General features: G+C 54.9%; 2 protein-coding genes across 3 annotated transcripts; one reads left to right on the forward strand and one right to left on the reverse strand.

The window, feature by feature from the left end:
- The first annotated feature begins 5,663 nt into the window (after positions 1–5,663).
- Positions 5,664–14,341, forward strand: LOC116652622 (uncharacterized). The gene is made up of 8 exons (XM_085534004.1): positions 5,664–8,596; positions 9,073–9,283; positions 9,590–9,933; positions 10,419–10,926; positions 11,470–11,837; positions 12,284–12,803; positions 13,571–13,657; positions 14,188–14,341. Exons 1-8 carry the CDS (start codon positions 5,789–5,791, stop codon positions 14,259–14,261), a joined length of 4,920 nt encoding a protein of 1,639 aa, XP_085390130.1. The 5' UTR covers positions 5,664–5,788; the 3' UTR covers positions 14,262–14,341.
- Positions 14,342–14,394: 53 nt separating this feature from the next.
- COX6B1 (cytochrome c oxidase subunit 6B1) lies at positions 14,395–18,759 on the reverse strand. Of its 2 annotated transcripts, none has more exons than XM_085534027.1 (4): positions 18,701–18,759; positions 16,907–17,015; positions 16,180–16,280; positions 14,395–14,575 (listed from the first exon to the last, which is right to left on the reverse strand). In XM_085534027.1, exons 2-4 carry the CDS (start codon positions 17,010–17,012, stop codon positions 14,522–14,524), a joined length of 261 nt encoding a protein of 86 aa, XP_085390153.1. In that variant the 5' UTR covers positions 17,013–17,015; positions 18,701–18,759; the 3' UTR covers positions 14,395–14,521. The 2 variants fall into 2 exon arrangements, with proteins under 2 accessions (XP_085390153.1, XP_085390154.1); XM_085534028.1 differs by having other exon boundaries at positions 18,694–18,759.
- Positions 18,760–19,525: the final 766 nt, after the last annotated feature.

A 19,525-nucleotide genomic window follows, 5' to 3' on the forward strand; every position in this document is an offset into this window, starting at 1 on the left:
TGTCCAAATCAAGGTGGCCCCAAGACCATCATGCAATGACATACACTGTCCTAAAGGGACCACGTGTAAGATGATGGATGGACACCCCCAGTGTGTCCATAATCAACCCACCTGCAGTGACATCCAGTGCCAGAAGGGGACAACCTGTCAGATGGTGAATGGTTGGCCTCAATGTGTTGACATCAAGGTGGCCCCAAGGAGACCTTCATGCAGTGACATCCATTGTCCAAAAGGGACCACGTGTCAGATGGTCAATGGTTGGCCTCAATGTATCCAAATCAAGACCTCCATCAGGAGACCTTCATGCAGTGACCTCCGTTGTTCCAAAGGTATGATGTGTCAGATGGTGGATGGTTGGCCTCAATGTGTCCAAGCCAAAGTGTCCCAGACGCAGCCTTCATGCAGGGATATGCATTGTCCCAAAGGGACATCATGTAGGATAAGAGATGGGTGGCCTCAATGTGTCCATAACCAGCCCTCCTGCCATGATATTCAGTGTCAGAAGGGAACGGAGTGTCAGATGGTCAATGGTTGGCCTCAATGTGTCCAAACCAAGACCTCCATCAGGAGACCCAGCTGTAGTGATGTCCAATGTTCCAAGGGGACAATGTGTGAGATAGTAGATGGTTGGCCTCAATGTTTGCAACCCAAGGTAGCCCAGAGACAGCCATCATGCAGGGACATTCAGTGTCCTAAAGGGTCATCGTGTAAGATAAGAGATGGGTGGCCTCAATGTGTCCCTAACCAGCCCTCCTGCCATGATATTCAGTGTCAGAAGGGAACGGAGTGTCAGATGGTCAATGGTTGGCCTCAGTGTGTCCAAATCAAGGTGGCCCCAAGGCAGCCTTCTTGCAAGGACATGCATTGTCCTAAAGGGACATCGTGTAGGATAAGAGATGGTTGGCCCCATTGTGTGCAGAACCAGCCCTCCTGCCATGATATTCAATGCCAGAAGGGAATGGAGTGTCAGATGGTCAATGGTTGGCCTCAGTGTGTCCAAACCAAGACCTCTATTAGGAGACCCAGCTGTAATGACATCCAGTGTTCCAAGGGGACAGTGTGTGAGATACTAGATGGTTGGCCTCAATGTTTGCAACCCAAGGTAGCCCCAAGGCAGCCTACTTGCAAGGATATGCATTGTCCCAAAGGGACATCATGTAGGATGAGAGATGGGTGGCCTCAGTGTGTCCATAACCAGCCCTCCTGCCATGATGTTCAATGTCAGAAGGGAACGGAGTGTGAGATGGTCAATGGTTGGCCTCAATGTGTCCAAATTAAGACCTCAATCAGAAGATCCAGCTGTAGTGATGTCCAGTGTTCCAAAGGTTCAGTGTGTGAGATGGTGAATGGTTGGCCTCAATGTGTCCAGATCAAGGTGGCCCCAAAGCAGCCTTCTTGCAAGGATATGCATTGTCCTAAAGGGACATCATGTACGATGAGAGATGGTTGGCCTCAATGTGTCCATAACCAGCCCTCCTGCCATGATATTCAGTGCCAGAAGGGAACAGAGTGTCAGATGGTCAATGGTTGGCCTCAGTGTGTCCAAACCAAGACCTCCATCAGGAGACCCAGCTGTAGTGATGTACAGTGTTCCAAAGGTTCAGTGTGTGAGATAGTAGATGGTTGGCCTCAATGTTTGCAACCCAGGGTAGCCCAGAGACAGCCATCATGCATGGACATTCAGTGTCCTAAAGGGACATCGTGTAGGATGAGAGATGAGTGGCCTCAATGTGTCCATAACCAGCCCTCCTGCCATGATGTTCAATGTCAGAAGGGAACAGAGTGTGAGATGGTCAATGGTTGGCCTCAATGTGTCCAGATCAAGACCTCCATCAGGAGACCCAGCTGTAGTGATGTCCAATGTTCCAAGGGGACAATGTGTGAGATAGTAGATGGTTGGCCTCAATGTTTGCAACCCAAGGTAGCCCAGAGACAGCCATCATGCAGGGACATCCAGTGTCCTAAAGGGTCATCGTGTAGGATGAGAGATGGGTTGCCCCAGTGTGTCCATAACCAGCCCTCCTGCCATGATATCCAATGTCAGAAGGGAACGGAGTGTCAGATGGTCAATGGTTGGCCTCAGTGTGTCCAAATGAAGACCTCCATCAGGAGACCCAGCTGTAATGACGTCCAATGTTCCAAGGGGACAATGTGTGAGATAGTAGATGGTTGGCCTCAATGTTTGCAACCCAAGGTGGCCCCAAGGCAGCCTACTTGCAAGGACATGCATTGTCCTAAAGGGTCATCGTGTAGGATGAGAGATGGTTGGCCTCAATGTGTCCATATCCAGCCCTCTTGTCATGACATTCAGTGTCAGAAGGGAACGGAGTGTCAGATGGTCAATGGTTGGCCTCAGTGTGTCCAAATTAAGACCTCCATCAGGAGACCCTCCTGTAATGACGTTCATTGTTCCAAGGGGACAATGTGTGAGATAGTGGATGGTTGGCCTCAATGTTTGCAACCCGAGGTGGCCCCAAGGCAGCCTTCTTGCAAGGACATGCATTGTCCTAAAGGGTCATCGTGTAGGATGAGAGATGGGTGGCCCCAATGTGTCCATAACCAGCCCTCCTGCCATGATATTCAGTGTCAGAAGGGAACGGAGTGTCAGATGGTCAATGGTTGGCCTCAGTGTGTCCAAATGAAGACCTCCATCAGGAGACCCAGCTGTAGTGATGTCCAGTGCTCCAAAGGTTCAGTGTGTGAGATAGTGAATGGTTGGCCTCAATGTTTGCAACCCAAGGTAGCCCCAAGACAGCCTACTTGCAGGGACATTCAGTGTCCTAAAGGGTCATCATGTAGGATGAGAGATGGTTGGCCTCAATGTGTCCATAACCAGCCCTCCTGCCATGATATTCAGTGTCAGAAGGGAACGGAGTGTCAGATGGTCAATGGTTGGCCTCAATGTGTCCAAATCAAGACCTCCATCAGGAGACCCAGCTGTAGTGACATTCATTGCTCCAAGGGGACAGTGTGTGAGATGGTCAATGGTTGGCCTCAATGTTTGCAACCCAAGGTAGCCCCAAGGCAGCCTACTTGCAAGGACATTCAGTGTCCTAAAGGATCATCGTGTAGGATGAGAGATGGTTGGCCCCAATGTGTGCAGAACCAGCCGTCCTGCCATGATATTCAGTGTCAGAAGGGAACGGAGTGTCAGATGGTCAATGGTTGGCCTCAGTGTGTCCAGATCAAGACCTCCATCAGGAGACCCAGCTGTAGTGACATTCATTGCTCCAAGGAGACAGTGTGTGAGATGGTGAATGGTTGGCCTCAATGTGTTCAGATCAAGGTGGCCCCAAGGCAGCCTTCTTGCAGGGACATTCATTGTCCTAAAGGGACATCGTGTAGGATGAGAGATGGTTGGCCCCATTGTGTGCAGAACCAGCCCTCTTGTCACGACATTCAGTGTCAGAAGGGAACGGAGTGTCAGATGGTCAGTGGTTGGCCTCAGTGTGTCCAAATGAAGACCTCCATCAGGAGACCCAGCTGTAGTGATGTCCAGTGCTCCAAAGGTTCAGTGTGTGAGATAGTGAATGGTTGGCCTCAATGTTTGCAACCCAAGGTAGCCCCAAGACAGCCTACTTGCAGGGACATTCAGTGTCCTAAAGGGTCATCATGTAGGATGAGAGATGGTTGGCCTCAATGTGTCCATAACCAGCCCTCCTGCCATGATATTCAGTGTCAGAAGGGAACGGAGTGTCAGATGGTCAATGGTTGGCCTCAATGTGTCCAAATCAAGACCTCCATCAGGAGACCCAGCTGTAGTGACATTCATTGCTCCAAGGGGACAGTGTGTGAGATGGTGAATGGTTGGCCTCAGTGTGTCCAGATCAAGGTGGCCCCAAGGCAGCCTTCTTGCAAGGACATGCATTGTCCCAAAGGGACATCGTGTAGGATGAGAGATGGGTGGCCTCAATGTGTCCATAACCAGCCCTCCTGCCATGATATTCAATGTCAGAAGGGAACGGAGTGTCAGATGGTCAATGGTTGGCCTCAATGTGTCCAGATCAAGACCTCCATCAGAAGACCCAGCTGTAGTGACATTCACTGCTCCAAGGGGACAATGTGTGAGATAGTAGATGGTTGGCCTCAATGTTTGCAACCCAAGGTAGCCCAGAGACAGCCATCATGCATGGACATCCAGTGTCCTAAAGGGTCATCGTGTAGGATGAGAGATGGGTGGCCTCAGTGTGTCCATAACCAGCCCTCCTGCCATGATATTCAATGTCAGAAGGGAACGGAGTGTCAGATGGTCAATGGTTGGCCTCAGTGTGTCCAGACAAAGACCTCAATCAGGAGACCCAGTTGTAGTGACATTCATTGCTCCAAGGGGACAGTGTGTGAGATGGTCAATGGTTGGCCTCAATGTGTCCAGCTCAAGGTGGCCCCAAAGCAGCCTTCTTGCAAGGAGATGCATTGTCCTAAAGGGTCATCGTGTATGATGAGAGATGGTTGGCCTCAATGTGTCCATAACCAGCCCTCCTGCCATGATGTTCAGTGTCAGAAGGGAACGGAGTGTCAGATGGTGAATGGTTGGCCTCAATGTTTACAACCCAAGGTGGCCCCAAGGCAGCCTTCATGCAGTGAGATGCATTGTCCTAAAGGGACATCATGCAGGATGAGAGATGGGCGGCCTCAATGTGTCCATAACCAGCCCTCCTGCCATGATGTTCAGTGTCAGAAGGGAACGGAGTGTCAGATGGTCAATGGTTGGCCTCAGTGTGTCCAAATTAAGACCTCAATTAGAAGACCCAGCTGTAGTGACATTCATTGCTCCAAGGGGACAGTGTGTGAGATGGTGAATGGTTGGCCTCAATGTGTCCAGATCAAGGTGGCCCCAAGGCAGCCTTCATGCAGTGAGATGCATTGTCCTAAAGGGTCATCGTGCAGGATGAGAGATGGGCGGCCCCAATGTGTCCATAACCAGCCCACCTGCCATGATATCCAATGTCAGAAGGGAACGGAGTGTCAGATGGTCAATGGTTGGCCTCAGTGTGTCCAGATCAAGACCTCCATCAGGAGACCCAGCTGTAGTGATGTGCATTGCTCCAAGGGGACAGTGTGTGAGATGGTCAATGGTTGGCCTCAATGTTTGCAACCCAAGGTGGCCCCAAGGCAGCCTACTTGCAAGGACATGCATTGTCCTAAAGGGACATCATGCAGGATGGTCAATGGTTGGCCTCAATGTCTCCCTAACCAGCCCTCCTGCCATGATATTCAGTGTCAGAAGGGAACGGAGTGTCAGATGGTCAATGGTTGGCCTCAGTGTGTCCAAATTAAGACCTCCATCAGGAGACCCAGCTGTAGTGATGTCCAATGTTCCAAAGGTTCAGTGTGTGAGATGGTGAATGGTTGGCCTCAATGTGTCCAGCTCAAGGTGGCCCCAAGGCAGCCTTCCTGTAGGGATATCCATTGTCCCAAAGGGACATCATGTAGGATGAGAGATGGTTGGCCCCAATGTGTCCATAACCAGCCCTCCTGCCATGATATTCAGTGTCAGAAGGGAACGGAGTGTCAGATGGTCAATGGTTGGCCTCAGTGTGTCCAAATCAAGACCTCCATCAGGAGACCCAGCTGTAGTGATGTCCAGTGCTCCAAAGGTTCAGTGTGTCAGATAGTGAATGGTTGGCCTCAATGTTTGCAACCCAAGGTAGCCCAGAGACAGCCATCATGCAGGGACATTCAGTGTCCTAAAGGGTCATCGTGTAAGATAAGAGATGGGTGGCCTCAATGTCTCGCTAACCAGCCCTCCTGCCATGATATTCAGTGTCAGAAGGGAACGGAGTGTCAGATGGTCAATGGTTGGCCTCAGTGTGTCCAAATTAAGACCTCCATCAGGAGACCCAGCTGTAGTGATGTCCAATGTTCCAAAGGTTCAGTGTGTGAGATGGTGAATGGTTGGCCTCAATGTGTCCAGCTCAAGGTGGCCCCAAGGCAGCCTTCCTGTAGGGATATCCATTGTCCCAAAGGGACATCATGTAGGATGAAAGATGGTTGGCCCCAATGTGCCCATAACCAACCTTCCTGCCATGACATCCACTGTCAGAAGGGAACTGAATGCCAAATGGTCAATGGTTGGCCCCATTGCGTTCAAATCAAGACCACCTTGAGGCAACCCTCCTGTGAGGACATCCAGTGTCCCAAAGGGATGACGTGCAAGATGCTCCACGGGCAGCCCCAGTGCATCCACCGACAGCCCTCCTGCAGCGACATCCAGTGCCAGAAAGGGACAGCGTGTCAGATCATAGATGGGTGGCCCCAGTGCGTCCAACGCAGCCCATCCTGTGCTGATATCCGATGTCAGATGGGCTCTGTGTGCCAAATGCTCGACGGGTGGCCACGCTGTGTCCAAACCGTGATGTCCCCAAGGCAACCTTCCTGCATGGACATCCTGTGTCCCAAAGGCACAGCCTGCATCATGGCGGAGGGCAGACCCCGCTGCCATCCCAGCCAACCCCTCCTCTTCTCTGCACCCCGGGCTGCTCTTCTTGCTCCTCTCCCCACTGAGGTCTCTGTTGTCCCCTCTTTATGCCATGGACCCCACTGTGCTGGCGTCCCCCCATCCTGCCAACAAGTCAGCTGTCAGCCCGGCACCATTTGCATGCTGCTGCACGGCCGCCCCACCTGCATCTCCAGACCTTCCTGCAAGAACCTCCGCTGCAAAGCTGGGATGGGCTGCCAGATCATCAAGGGTTGGCCCCGTTGCGTCCGTATCCCATCCTGCCATGACCTGCAATGCCCAAATGGGATGGCATGTAGGGTGGTGCAAGGGTGGCCTAAGTGTATGAGGATGGCGAGGAGCGCTCCGGTAGCATCGTGCACCAGCAAGCATTGCCCACCTGGCACCATATGCCACATGGACAAAGGAGTCCCCCACTGCATCCCCCAAGTCCCCAACTGCTCCACGGTGCGTTGCTCAGATGGGACCCAGTGCCAAATGGTGGGAGGTCAACCCAAATGCGTGCCCAACTCACCCAAGTGCAGCACCGTCCGCTGCCCCGCCGGCACCACGTGCCAACTGGAAGAGGGTTGGCCAACCTGCGTGCCCAACAAGCCATCCTGCAGCACCGTCCGATGCCCGGCGGGCTCCACGTGCAGAATGGTGGATGATTGGCCCAATTGTGTCCCCAATAAGCCGTCGTGTAAAGAGGTGTTGTGCCCGGCTGGGACCGTATGCCAAATGGTGGATGACTGGCCTAAATGCGTGCCCAAAAAGCCAACTTGTAAAGATACCCATTGCCCGATCGGAACCTCCTGTCGGGTGGTGGAGGATTGGCCCAAGTGTGTCCCCAACCAGATGTCCTGCAAAGAGGTGCATTGCCCTCCTGCCACCAGCTGCAGAATGGTGGGGGATTGGCCTCGCTGCCTTCCCAACCAGTTGTCCTGCAAAGATATGCACTGTCCAATGGGGACAACCTGCCAAGTAGTCAAGGATGGGCCTCAGTGTGTTCCCAACAAGATGACCTGCAAAGATTTTCCATGCCCAGCTGGGACAACGTGCCAAGTAGTCAAGGATGGGCCTCAATGCGTTCCCAACAAGTTGACCTGCAAAGATTTTCCATGTCCAATGGGGTCGGTTTGTAGGATGGTGAATGACCAACCCAAATGTGAACCCAACAAGATGACTTGCAAAGATTTCCCATGCCCAGCTGGGACAACGTGCCAAGTAGTCAAGGATGGGCCTCAATGCGTTCCCAACAAGATGACTTGTAAAGACTTTACATGTCCAGTGGGGTCGGTTTGTAGGATGGTGGACGACCAACCCAAATGTGAACCCAACAAGATGACCTGCAAAGATTTTCCATGTCCAATGGGGACAACGTGCCAAGTAGTCAAGGATGGGCCTCAGTGTGTTCCCAACAAGATGACCTGCAAAGATTTTCCATGTCCAATGGGGACAACCTGTAGGATGGTGGACGACCAACCCAAATGTGAACCCAACAAGATGACCTGTAAAGATTTTCCATGTCCAATGGGGTCGGTTTGTAGGATAGTGGATGATCAACCCAAATGTGAACTCAACAAGTTGACCTGCAAAGATATTCCATGTCCAATGGGGTCGGTTTGTAGGATGGTGGATGACCAACCCAAATGTGAACCCAACAAGTTGACCTGTAAAGATTTTCCATGTCCAATGGGGTCGGTTTGTAGGATGGTGGATGACCAACCCAAATGTGAACCCAACAAGATGACCTGCAAAGATTTTCCATGTCCAATGGGGTCGGTTTGTAGGATAGTGGATGACCAACCCAAATGTGAACCCAACAAGATGACCTGCAACGACATCCATTGCCCAAAGGGCGAAACCTGCAAGCTGACAGAGGAGAACTCACCCCAATGCGTCCCCATACACCACCCCCCACTTGTCTGCCACGTCCTGAGGCACTGGAGGTACCGAGCGTTTGATGGGAGGGGGTACAGCTTGGGGGGTCCTTGTGCCCAAACGCTGGTGAGCACTTGTGGGGCCCAGAAGACCTTCCTGAACATCACGGTGGGAGGACAAGATGGCGCAGGATTGGCTGCGTCCTTCGCCTACGTCATGATCCAGGGAGATGGATACGAGGTCGTGCTGGTGCGAGGAGAGGAGAAGATGGCAAGGGTGAGGAGGGGGATGGGGGGCTAAAGGGAGAGGGGTGGTCTGGGGGGAAATGGGGGTGTAGGACCTCTTAGGTTCTAGGATCCCATGAAGGGTGGGTGGTTGTATGTCAGGGGTCTCCCCAGCCCATATCTAGACCCCAGATCCCATATTTGGGTGGTCAACAACCTCCCCATCCCATTTCCAGCCCCCAAGACCCCATATCTAGCTGGTAGACCCCAGTGCCCAGCCTCTCCCCATCCCATTTCCAGCCCCCAGATCCCATATCTGAGTGGTAGACCCAGATATGTGGGATCTCCCCGCTATTTCCATCCACCAGATCCCATATCTGAGTGGTCAACAACCTCCCCACCCCATTTCCAACCCCCATCACCATACTCCCCATCTCCATCCCCATCTCAACCCCAGGACCAAAGAAGTGCCCCCCACTACGCTGACCCACAGATACGTCTCCCCCCACCCCTCAATCTGCCCCCCAGGTGTCCGGGAGCGCCGTCCCCCTTCCCCTTTTGATGGTGGGGGGTCGAGTGCGTGTGGAGAGAAGGGGGGGACAGAGAAGAGCAGCGTTGCCCCCGGGGGTCCGTGTGGCCATCGGTGGGGACGGCGCGGTGACGGTGATGGTACCAGCGGAGCTGAGGGAGCAGCTGTGTGGGATCTGTGTCCATCCTGAGAATGGGGCTGGAAAGTGCGGTGAGTGGGGTTGTGGGGTGGGATTATGGGGTTATAGGGTGGGATTATGGGGTTGTGGGGTGGGATTTTGGGGTGAGGAGCAAGGTTATGGGGTTATGGGGTGGGATTATGGGGTTATGGGATTGAGATTATGGGATGACAACAAAATCTGGGTCTGGAGTTGGGATTATGGGATTGATTATGGGATTATGGGGTTGATTATGGGATTATGGGATGACAACAAAACCCGGGTCTGGAGTTGGGATTATGGGATGGATTATGGGATTATGGGATGACAACCCACCTCCACTCTTCCTCCTCTTCTAGCTCCATCCTGCTCATCCAAGCACCCATCGGAGTCGTGTGCCCCCATCCCCATATCCAACCCCATACCCATCCCCAACCCCATATCCATTCATAACCCTATACCCAGACGTCCCCCCTCCAACTCCATCTGTTCAGCTTTGGGTTTGGGCCACGTCCGCACCTTCGATCTCCTCCACCACGATTTTTCGGGTTCCTGCCTCCGTCTTTTGGTTGAACAATGTTCCAGAACCAAATCCAGAACCCATTTATTTCGTGTTCTAATCCGGACCGGAACCGGTGGTATCGTTGGGATCGTAATCCAAGTATCCAGAACTGTGGTGGAGATGGAAAATGAGAGGGTGATGGTGAGTAGTGATTTAGGGGGGGATGAAATAAAGGGGAGAGGAGGAGGGATGAGTAAAGTGTGAGTAAAGCAAGGAGTAAACAACGAGTAAAGCATGAGTAGCAATGAAATGGGGTCCAGGAGAGCTTATAGGATTAGTGTTCTCTATGGGATGGGAAGAAATAGAGATATAGGGACAACCAAATGGGTTGGTTGTAAGGCAGGGAGTAAACCATGAGTAAAACAAGGAGTAAACCACGAGTAAAGCATGAGTAGCAATGAAATGAGATCCAGGAGGGGTTATAGGATCAGAGTGTTCTCCATGGGATGGGGAGGAATGGAGATGTGGGGATGGGAAGAAATGGAGATATGGGGACAACCAAATGGGTTGATTGTAAGGCAGGGAGTAAACCATGAGTAAAGCAAGGAGTAAACCATGAGTAAAGCATGAATAGCAATGAAATGAGCTCCAGAAGGTCACAACGTGTGTTCTCTCCCCCACACCAGCTTCACGGCGTGCCCATCTCCCTGCCCCACACCGTGAAGCACCCCACGCTGACCGTGGAGCGGAGGGGGTGGGAGGTGGAGCTGAAGACCCCCTGGGGGCTCCGAGTGGCCTACGATGGGCAGCACGGGAGGGTGAGCGTCCAGGTGGAGAGCTCCTATGGGGGCCAACTCTGCGGGCTCTGCGGGGACTTCGACGGGGACCCCCGTAACGATCTGATGCCGGCCAGAGGATGGAGAGTGGATGAGGATGAGGAGTGCGAAGATCGGTCGGGATGTGGGGAGGAAGACGGGAAGAAAGGAGAGAACGGAGAGGAATGTGGGGTGCTGTTGGATAAGGACGGACCCTTCCGGCTTTGCCACGAGGTGGTGCACCCCGAAACTTACTACAGGGATTGTATGGCCGACCGGTGTCACAGCAATGGGGTCTGCAGGGTCGTGGCTGCCTACGTGGCTGCGTGTCAGGAGGTGGGGAAGGAGGTCCTGGAGTGGAGATCCCAAGGGTTCTGTGGTGAGTTGGAGGGTGGGGGATATGGGTGGGATGGGGTGTGGGACCCATAGAGCATCACTAGGAACCTAGTAGGGTAGGGGGGTGGGGATGTGGCCCCATAGGGCACCCCAAGGACCCAAGGGGGGTGGTGGGATGGGGATGTGGCCCCATAGAGCACCCCAAGAGCCCAAGGGTGGTAGTGGATGAGGACCCAAGAGCCCAAGGGTGGTGGTGGGGATGTGGCCCCATAGAGCATCCCTAGGACCCAAAGGTGGTGGTGGGGTGGGGATATGGCCCCATAGAGCACCCAAAGAGCCCAAGGGGGGTGGTGGGATGGGGCATGGGATTGTAGAGCATCCCTGGGACACAAGGGGGGTGGTGGGACGGGAATCTGGCCCCATAGAGCACAACAAGGATCCAAAGGTGGTGAGGTGTGGATGTGGCCCCATAGAACCCATTGAGGAACCCACTGTCCCAAATGGGACACAGCCATCTTGGGTGGGATCCTGACCCCCAAAAAAGGGGCCTGAGACCCCTGCCCTCAAAGTCCCCTTCACCCCACAGCCCCCACCTGCCCCAAAGGAACCCGCTACGCTCTCTGCACCCCAAACTGCGCCCACGAGTGTCGCGAGGGCTGCGTGTCCCCCCACGACCCCCAAAGCGGGGGCAAGAAATGTGGGGCAGCATCAACACCGGTGACCTCAGGGACGTGTAGGGCTGTGGGGACACATCACTACCTGAGCTTCGATGGGGCGGCCGTGACCGTAAGGGATAATTGCACCTACGTGGTGGCACGGAGCTGCAGTGAGGATGGAGCCCACCCCCCATTTGAGGTGACGGCCACAGACCCCCAGGGGGGGGTCAGGAATCGGAGCGTGGTCGTTGCTGTGCATGGACATCGCTTTGTGATGAGCGCTGGGAAACACGTGGTGGTGAGGAGGAGGAGGAAGGGTGGGAGATACGGGGGGACGGAGGGGGATATGGGGGATATGGGGGGATGGAAGGGGTTGGGAGGGAGATATGGGGGAGACAGAGGCACTAGGGTGGGAGATGGGGGGATAGAGAGGGTGGGGAGGGGGATATGGGATGATGGTGGCGGTGGGGAGGGGAAGATGGGGGAGATGGAGGGGCTGAGGAGGGGGAGATGGGATGGAGGGGGTGGGAAGGGGGATATGGGGGAGATGGAGGGGTGGGGTGGGAGATATGGGGGTGGAGGGGGATATGGGGGATATGAGGGGGATGGAGGGGGTGGGGAGGGGGATATGGGGGGATGGATGGATGGATGGATGGCGAACAAGCAGCGGTCAATGCGTATAATGGACAACCATCCATCCCCTCACTATTGCCCCCCAAACCCCCCAATTCCCACCCCATAAAGGTCGACAGCTCCGCGGTGCCTCTTCCCTTCTGCCTGCCCCACCGGGCCGCCTGCCTGGCCCACAAATCTGCCACCATCCTCCTCGTCACCGACTTCGGCCTCCGAGTCACCGTGGGCCCCGGGGACATGTTGTCCGTCACCGTGCCTTCCTCTTACCACAACTCCACCTGCGGCCTCTGCGGTAACTTCGACGGTCGCCACCATAACGACCACCTCCATCGTAACGACGTGGCCACGTGTCACCGTCTGTGTCCAGGACCCAAATGTCCCCCGTGTCGACAGCCCCCCAAGAATGAGTACATCCACAGCAAGCTTTGCAACGTCCTGAAGGACCCCCAGGGTCCTTTTGGGGTCTGTCATGATGTTGTTCGTCCTGGGATTTACTTTGAGATCTGTTTGTGGGAGCTCTGCGAGTCCCCCGGGGACAGGGATGCCCTTGGAGAGGTCCTGGCAGCTTACGACGCCGCTTGTCGCCAGGCAAAGATCCGGGTGGGACCGTGGCGCATCCCCAGGACCTGCCGTGAGTTGGGGACCATGGGGGGATGTGGGGTGGGAGGGGGTCCTGGGGGTGGGAGAACAGCAGAATCCAGCTGTGGTGAGACCACCAGAACCCAACCATGGTGAGGTTGGAGGAATTCATCCATGATAGAGCCAATAGAACACAACCATGATGGGACTGTTGGGATTCCATCCATGATAGAGCCAATAGAACCCAACCATGGTGAGGTTGTAGGAATCCATCCATGATAGAGCCAATAGAACCCAACCATGGTGAGGTTGTAGGAATCCATCCATGATAGAGCCAATAGAACCCAACCATGGTGAGGTTGTAGGAATGCATCCATGATGGAGCCAATAGAACCCAACCATGGTGGGTCTGTTGGGATTATATCCATGATAGAGCCAATAGAACCCAACCATGGTGAAGCTGTAGAAATCTATCCATGATGGAGCCAATAGAACCCAACCATGGTGGGACTGTTGGGTTTCCATCCATGATAGAGCCAATAGAACCCAACCATGGTGGGACTGTTGGGTTTCCATCCATGATAGAGCCAATAGAACCCAACCATGGTGAGGTTGTAGGAATCCATCCATGACGGAGCCAATAGAACCCAACCATGACGGGACTGTTGGTATTCCATCCATGATAGAGCCAATAGAACCCAACCATGGTGGGACTGTTGGGATTCCATCCATGATAGAGCCAATAGAACCCATGATCTTGTCCCTCCCCCCATGGTGGCACGTCCCCATGTCCCCACCAAAGCCTTTCATCACCCACAGCTTCATGGTGTGTGCCGGGCAATGGCTGCAGACCCGGGGTCAGCTGTGTCCCCCATCCAAATTTAATGAGGAGGGACCTGTCTCCAGGTGAGGGGGATTTGGGGTGGGGGGGATTTGGGGTGGGGGGGATTTGGGGTGGGGGGGATCATAGGATGGGGGGGAGAAGTTGTTATTGGGGGAGGGTGGGTGGGAGATGGAGGGAAGGATAGAGGGAGGGATGGAGGAACCGTGGATGGATGATGGAGGGATGGATGAGGATGGATGAGAATGGATGGATGGAGGGATGGAGGGAGGGATGGAGGGATGGATGATGGATGAGGATGGATGATGGATGGAGGGGTGGATGGATGGATGGAGGGATGGAGGGGTGGATGAGGATGGATGAGGATGAACGGATGGATGGACGGACGGATGGATGATGGATGGATGGATGAGGATGGATGGATGGATAGATGGAGGGATGGATGGATGGATGGACGGACAGATGGAGGGATGGATGATGGATGGATGGATGAGGATGGATGATGGATGGATGGACAGATGGACAGAGGAACCATTGATGGACAGATGTAGGAAGGGAGGAACTACATCTGATCCTAACCACGTGTCCCCCCCAGGAAACCTTCTGGGAGTGCTGCAGCCGCTGCTGTCTCCAAACCTGCCCCTCCCCATCAACCCACCGCTGCTGTGACCCCCCCCCCCAACTCCTCATCCCACCCCCTTCTCCCAATTAATTAATTTAACTCCTTAATTAAAACGCTTCCGCTTCCATTTCCACGTGTCCTTCCTCCTCCCACCCCACAGGGTCAGAACGGGAGCCAAACTCACCACCAGTTTAACCCTTTATTGGCCGTGTCGGTGACAACGGTGTCCCCAACCCCACCATGGTGTGTCACCAACTCCCCCCTCCCCATGGGGTGACGGCGGTTGATCTCATGCACAACCTGCAGCTCAGATCTTGCCAGGGAAGGTCCCTTCCTCGCGGTATTCGTCCCACGTTGTCACCTGTGGGGGGAGAATAAGGATATGAGTGGGGGTAGGGGACATATGGACCCCAGTGTGACACTGTGGTGTCCCCTATGGGGGAGCTGAGGGATATGGGGACATCATGGGGACACCAAGAGGGACCTGAAGGACATAGGGACACCATGGGGACACCAAGAGGGGCCTGTGGGATATGGGGACACCATAAGGTACATAGGGACACCACAAGGGTATCATGATGGACCTGTGGGATATGGGGACACCATAAGGGACATAGGGACACCACAAGGGTATCACGATGGACCTGAGGGATATGGGGACACCATGGGGACACCATGAGGGTGGGGTTGTCACCTGTGGGGGGAGGAACAGGGACCTGAGTGGGGGTGGGGGACATATGGACCTCACTGTGACACTGTGGTATCCCCTATGGGGGAGCTGAGGGATATGGGGACATCATGGGGACACCAAAAGGGGGCTGAAGGACATGGGGACACCATGGGGACACCAAGAGGGACCTGAGAGACACCATAGGGATACCAGGAGGGACCTGAAGGACATGGGGACACCATGAGGACACCAAGAGGGGCCTGTGGGATATGGGGACACCATAAGGGACATAGGGACACAACAAGGGTATCATGATGGACCTGAGGGATATGGGGACACCATAGGGATACCAGGAGGGACCTGAAAGACATGGGGACATCATGGGGACACCGAGAGGGGCCTGTGGGATATGGGGACACCATAAGGGACATAGGGACACCACAAGGGTATCACGATGGACCTGAGGGATATGGGGACACCATGGGGACACCATGAGGGTGGGGTTGTCACCTGTGGGGGGAGGAACAGGGACCTGAGTGGGGGTGGGGGACATATGAACCTCACTGTGACACTGTGGTATCCCCTATGGGGGAGCTGAGGGATATGGGGACACCATGGGGACACCAGGAGGGACCTGAAAGACACCATAGGGATACCAGGAGGGACCTGAAGGACATGGGGACACCATGGGGACACCAAGAGGGGCCTGTGGGATATGGGGACACCATAAGGTACATAGGGACACCACAAGGGTATCATGATGGACCTGAGGGATATGGGGACACCATGGGGACACCAAGAGGGACCAGAAGGACATGGGGACACCTCAAGGGTATCATGATGGACATGGGGACATCATGGGGACACCAAGAGTGGCCTGTGGGATATGGGGACACCATAAGGGACATAGGGACACAACAAGGGTATCACGATGGACCTGAGGGATATGAGGACGCCATGGGGACACCATGAGGGACCAGAAGGACATGGGGACGCCTCAAGGGTATCATGATGGACATGGGGACACCATGGGGACACCAAGAGGGGCCTGTGGGATATGGGGACACCATAAGGGACATAGGGACACAAGGGTATCATGATGGACCTGAGGGATATGGGGACATCATGGGGACACCATGAGGGACCAGAAGGACATGGGGACACCAGGAGGGACATGGGGACACCTCAAGGGTATCATGATGGACCTGAGGGATATGGGGACATCATGGGGACACCAAAAGGGACCTGAGGGATATAGGGACACCATAGGGCCACCAAGGGGGGGTGCCACTCACCCAGGAGGTGGGACAGATGGACTTGTAGACCCTGTAGTACCACTGGCACGGGGTGGCATCAGCCCCTTTGGCCGCCATCGCCTTCTCACAGCGGTGGAAATCTGTTTATGGGGGTGGGGGGAAGGGGGTTATTGGGGGGGACAGGGGGGTCTCCAAGGTGTGGGGGAGGGGAGGTGGGGAGGGGGGTTAGGGGTCATGGGGGGGTTTATGGGGGGGCTCACAGGGGGTCCAGAGGGGGGGTCTGGGGGGGGTTATGAGGGTCTCAGAGGTGGGGGAGGGTCTGAGGGGGGTTATGGGGGGGGTCCCATATGAAAGGTGGGGGGGGGGCTTTAAGGGGGAGGTTCAGAGGGAGGGTCTGGGGAGGGGGTTCGGGGGGGGCTATGGGGGGTGGGTAATGGGATCCCGGAGGTGGGGGAGGGTCTGGGGGGGCGTTCAGGGGAGGGTTATTTGGGGGAGGGGTAATAGCCATGAAAGGTGGGGAGGTGGACTTTAAGGGGGGGGGTTCAGAGTGGGGGGTTATAGGAGTCCCAGAGTTAGGGAGGGTCTGGGGGGACTTATGGGGGGGTTATAGGCGGCCTATGGGGGGGTTTATGGGGGTTTGGGGGGGATTATGGGGGTCCAGGAGGTGGGGGAGGGTCTGGGGGGGGTTATGAGGGTCCCATGGGGGGGTCTATGGAGGGGTTATGGGGGGGTTTAGGGGGGGAGTTTATTGGGTGGGGGGTCGTACCCAGGTAGTTCTGCCAGCAGTTCCGGGTCTGGTTCTGGTTGGGGAAGCGGCTGTCGAACGGAGCCGTCTTGTAACGCTCCAGTTTGGTTCGGATGTCCTCAGCCATTGGCTGAGAAAAGCATTAATATTAATGAGCTATGCTAATTAGTGACTCCTTAATAAGGGCGGGGGGGGGGGGGGGGGTTAATGAACGGGGGGTGCTCCCAGTAAGGCCCTAAGATCCTTCCCAGTGCTCCCAGTAAGACCTTAAGTCCCTTCCCATTGCTCCCAGTAAGGCCCAGTGCTCCCATTAAGGCCCTAAGACCCTTCCCAGTCCTCCCAGTAAGACCCTAAAACCCCCCCAGTGCTCCCAGTAAGGCCCAGAGCTCCCATTAAGGCCCTAAGACCCCTCCCAGTGCTCCCAGTAAGGGACTGAGTCCCATCCCAGTGCTCCCATTAAGATCCCATGTATCCCCCCCAGTGCTCCCAGTAAGGCCCTAAACCCCCCCCAGTGCCCCCAGTAAGGCCTTAAGACCCTTCCCAGTGCTCCCATTAAGGCCCAGTGCCCTCATTAAGGCCCTAAGACCCTTCCCATTGATCCCAGTAAGGCCCAGAGCTCCCATTAAGGCCCTAAGTCCCTTCCCAGTGCCCCCATTAAGGCCCAGTAAGGCCCTAAGTCCCTCCCAGTGCCCCCATTAAGGCCCTAAGATCCTTCCCAGTGCTCCCAGTAAGACCCTAAGACCCTCCCAGTGCCCTCATTAAGGCCCTAAGTCCCATCCCAGTGCCCTCATTAAGGCCCTAAGACCCTTCCCAGTGACCCCATTAAAGGCCTGAGACCCTTCCCATTGATCCCAGTAAGGCCCAGTGCCCTCATTAAGGCCCTAAGACCCTTCCCATTGATCCCAGTAAGACCCAGTGCTCCCAGTAAGGCCCTAAGTCCCTTCCCAGTGCCCCCATTAAGGCCCAGTAAGGCCCTAAGTCCCTTCCCAGTGCCCCCATTAAGGCCCAGTAAGGCCCTAAGTCCCTTCCCAGTGCCCCCATTAAGGCCCAGTAAGGCCCTAAGTCCCTCCCAGTGCCCCCATTAAGGCCCTAAGATCCTTCCCATTGCCCTCATTAAGGCCCTAAGACCCTTCCCAGTGCTCCCAGTAAGACCCTAAGTCCCTTCCCAGTGCCCTCATTAAGGCCCTAAGACCCCCCCAGTGCCCCCAGTAAGGCCCTAAGACCCTTCCCATTGCTCCCAGTAAGGCCCAGTGCTCCCATTAAGACCCTAAGTCCCTTCCCAGTGCCCCCATTAAGGCCTTAAGACCCCCCCATTGCCCCCATTAAGGCCTAGTGCCCTCATTAAGGCCATAAGACCCCCCCCCAGTGCCCCCATTAAGGCCTATTAAGGCCATAAGACCCTCCCAGTGCCCCCATTAAAGGCCTGAGACCCTCCCCAGTGCTCCCAGTAAGGCCCTAAGACCCCCCCCATTGCCCTCATTAAGGCCTTAAGACCCATCCCATTGCCCCCATTAAGGCCTATTAAGGACATAAGACCCCCCCCCATTGCCCCCATTAAGGCCTATTAAGGACATAAGACCCCCCCTCAGTGCCCCCATTAAGGCCTAGTAAGGCCTTAAGACCCCCCCATTGCCCCCAGTCCCCCCCATTGCCCCCATTAAGGCCCAGTGCTCCCAGTAAGGCCCTAAGACCCCCCCAGTGCCCCCATTAAGGCCTAGTAAGGCCTTAAGACCCTTCCCAGTGCTCCATTAAGGCCTATTAAGGCCCTAAGACCCCCCCATTGCCCCCCATTATCGCCCCCCAGTCACCGTCCACCTCCGATCCCTTCAAAGTGACTTTCACCACCGCCTCCCTCACGACGGAACCACAGAGACGAGATGTCCAGAGCGCCGCCGGAAGTGACGTCGCCTCCCGTTGGAGCAGCGGAGGGTATCATGGAGATGAGGAGGGTAGAGCGACGCGCAGGAAGGGAGGGGTGGAGGACTGGAGGAGTGAGGTGGGGGGAAGATGGCGGCGGGAGGTCAATCGTTGTCCGAAATGCATCAAAATGGGCCCAAAATGCCTCAAAACGGACTAAAATACATCAGAATGAGCCCAAAGCCTCAAAATGGTCCCCAAATCCCTCAAAGTGGCCCCCAAATAGCTCAAAAATAGTCCCAAAATGACCCTAAAATGCCTCAAAATGGTCCCAAAATCTCTCAAAATGGCCCTAAAATAGCTCAAAACGGTCTCAAAATGCCTCAAAATGGACCCAAAATACCCCAAAACGGCCCCAAAATCCTTCAAAATGGCCTCAAAGCGGCCCCAAATTACCTCAAAATGGCCCCCAAATGGCCCCAAAATCCCTCAAAATGGCCCCAAAATAGCTCAAAATGGTCTCAAAATGCCTCAAAATGGCCCCAAAATGCCTCAAAACGGTCCCAAAATGCTTCTAATTGCCCCATCTCCCCCCTAAATACCCCCTAGGACCCCGTAGATATCCTATTTCTGCCCCTTAGTACCCCCTGAACCCCCTAAATACCCCATTTTTGCCCCTAAATACCCCCAGATCCCCCCAAATACCCCATCACTCCCCTAAATACCCCCTTAAACCCCCTAAATATCCCATTTCTGCCCCTAAATACCCCCAGGACCCCTTAA

The sequence above is a fragment of the Coturnix japonica genome, unplaced genomic scaffold (assembly GCF_054131305.1).
Source record: "Coturnix japonica strain WE unplaced genomic scaffold, WE-NBRP24 Scf073, whole genome shotgun sequence".
Lineage (NCBI taxonomy): Eukaryota > Metazoa > Chordata > Aves > Galliformes > Phasianidae > Coturnix > Coturnix japonica.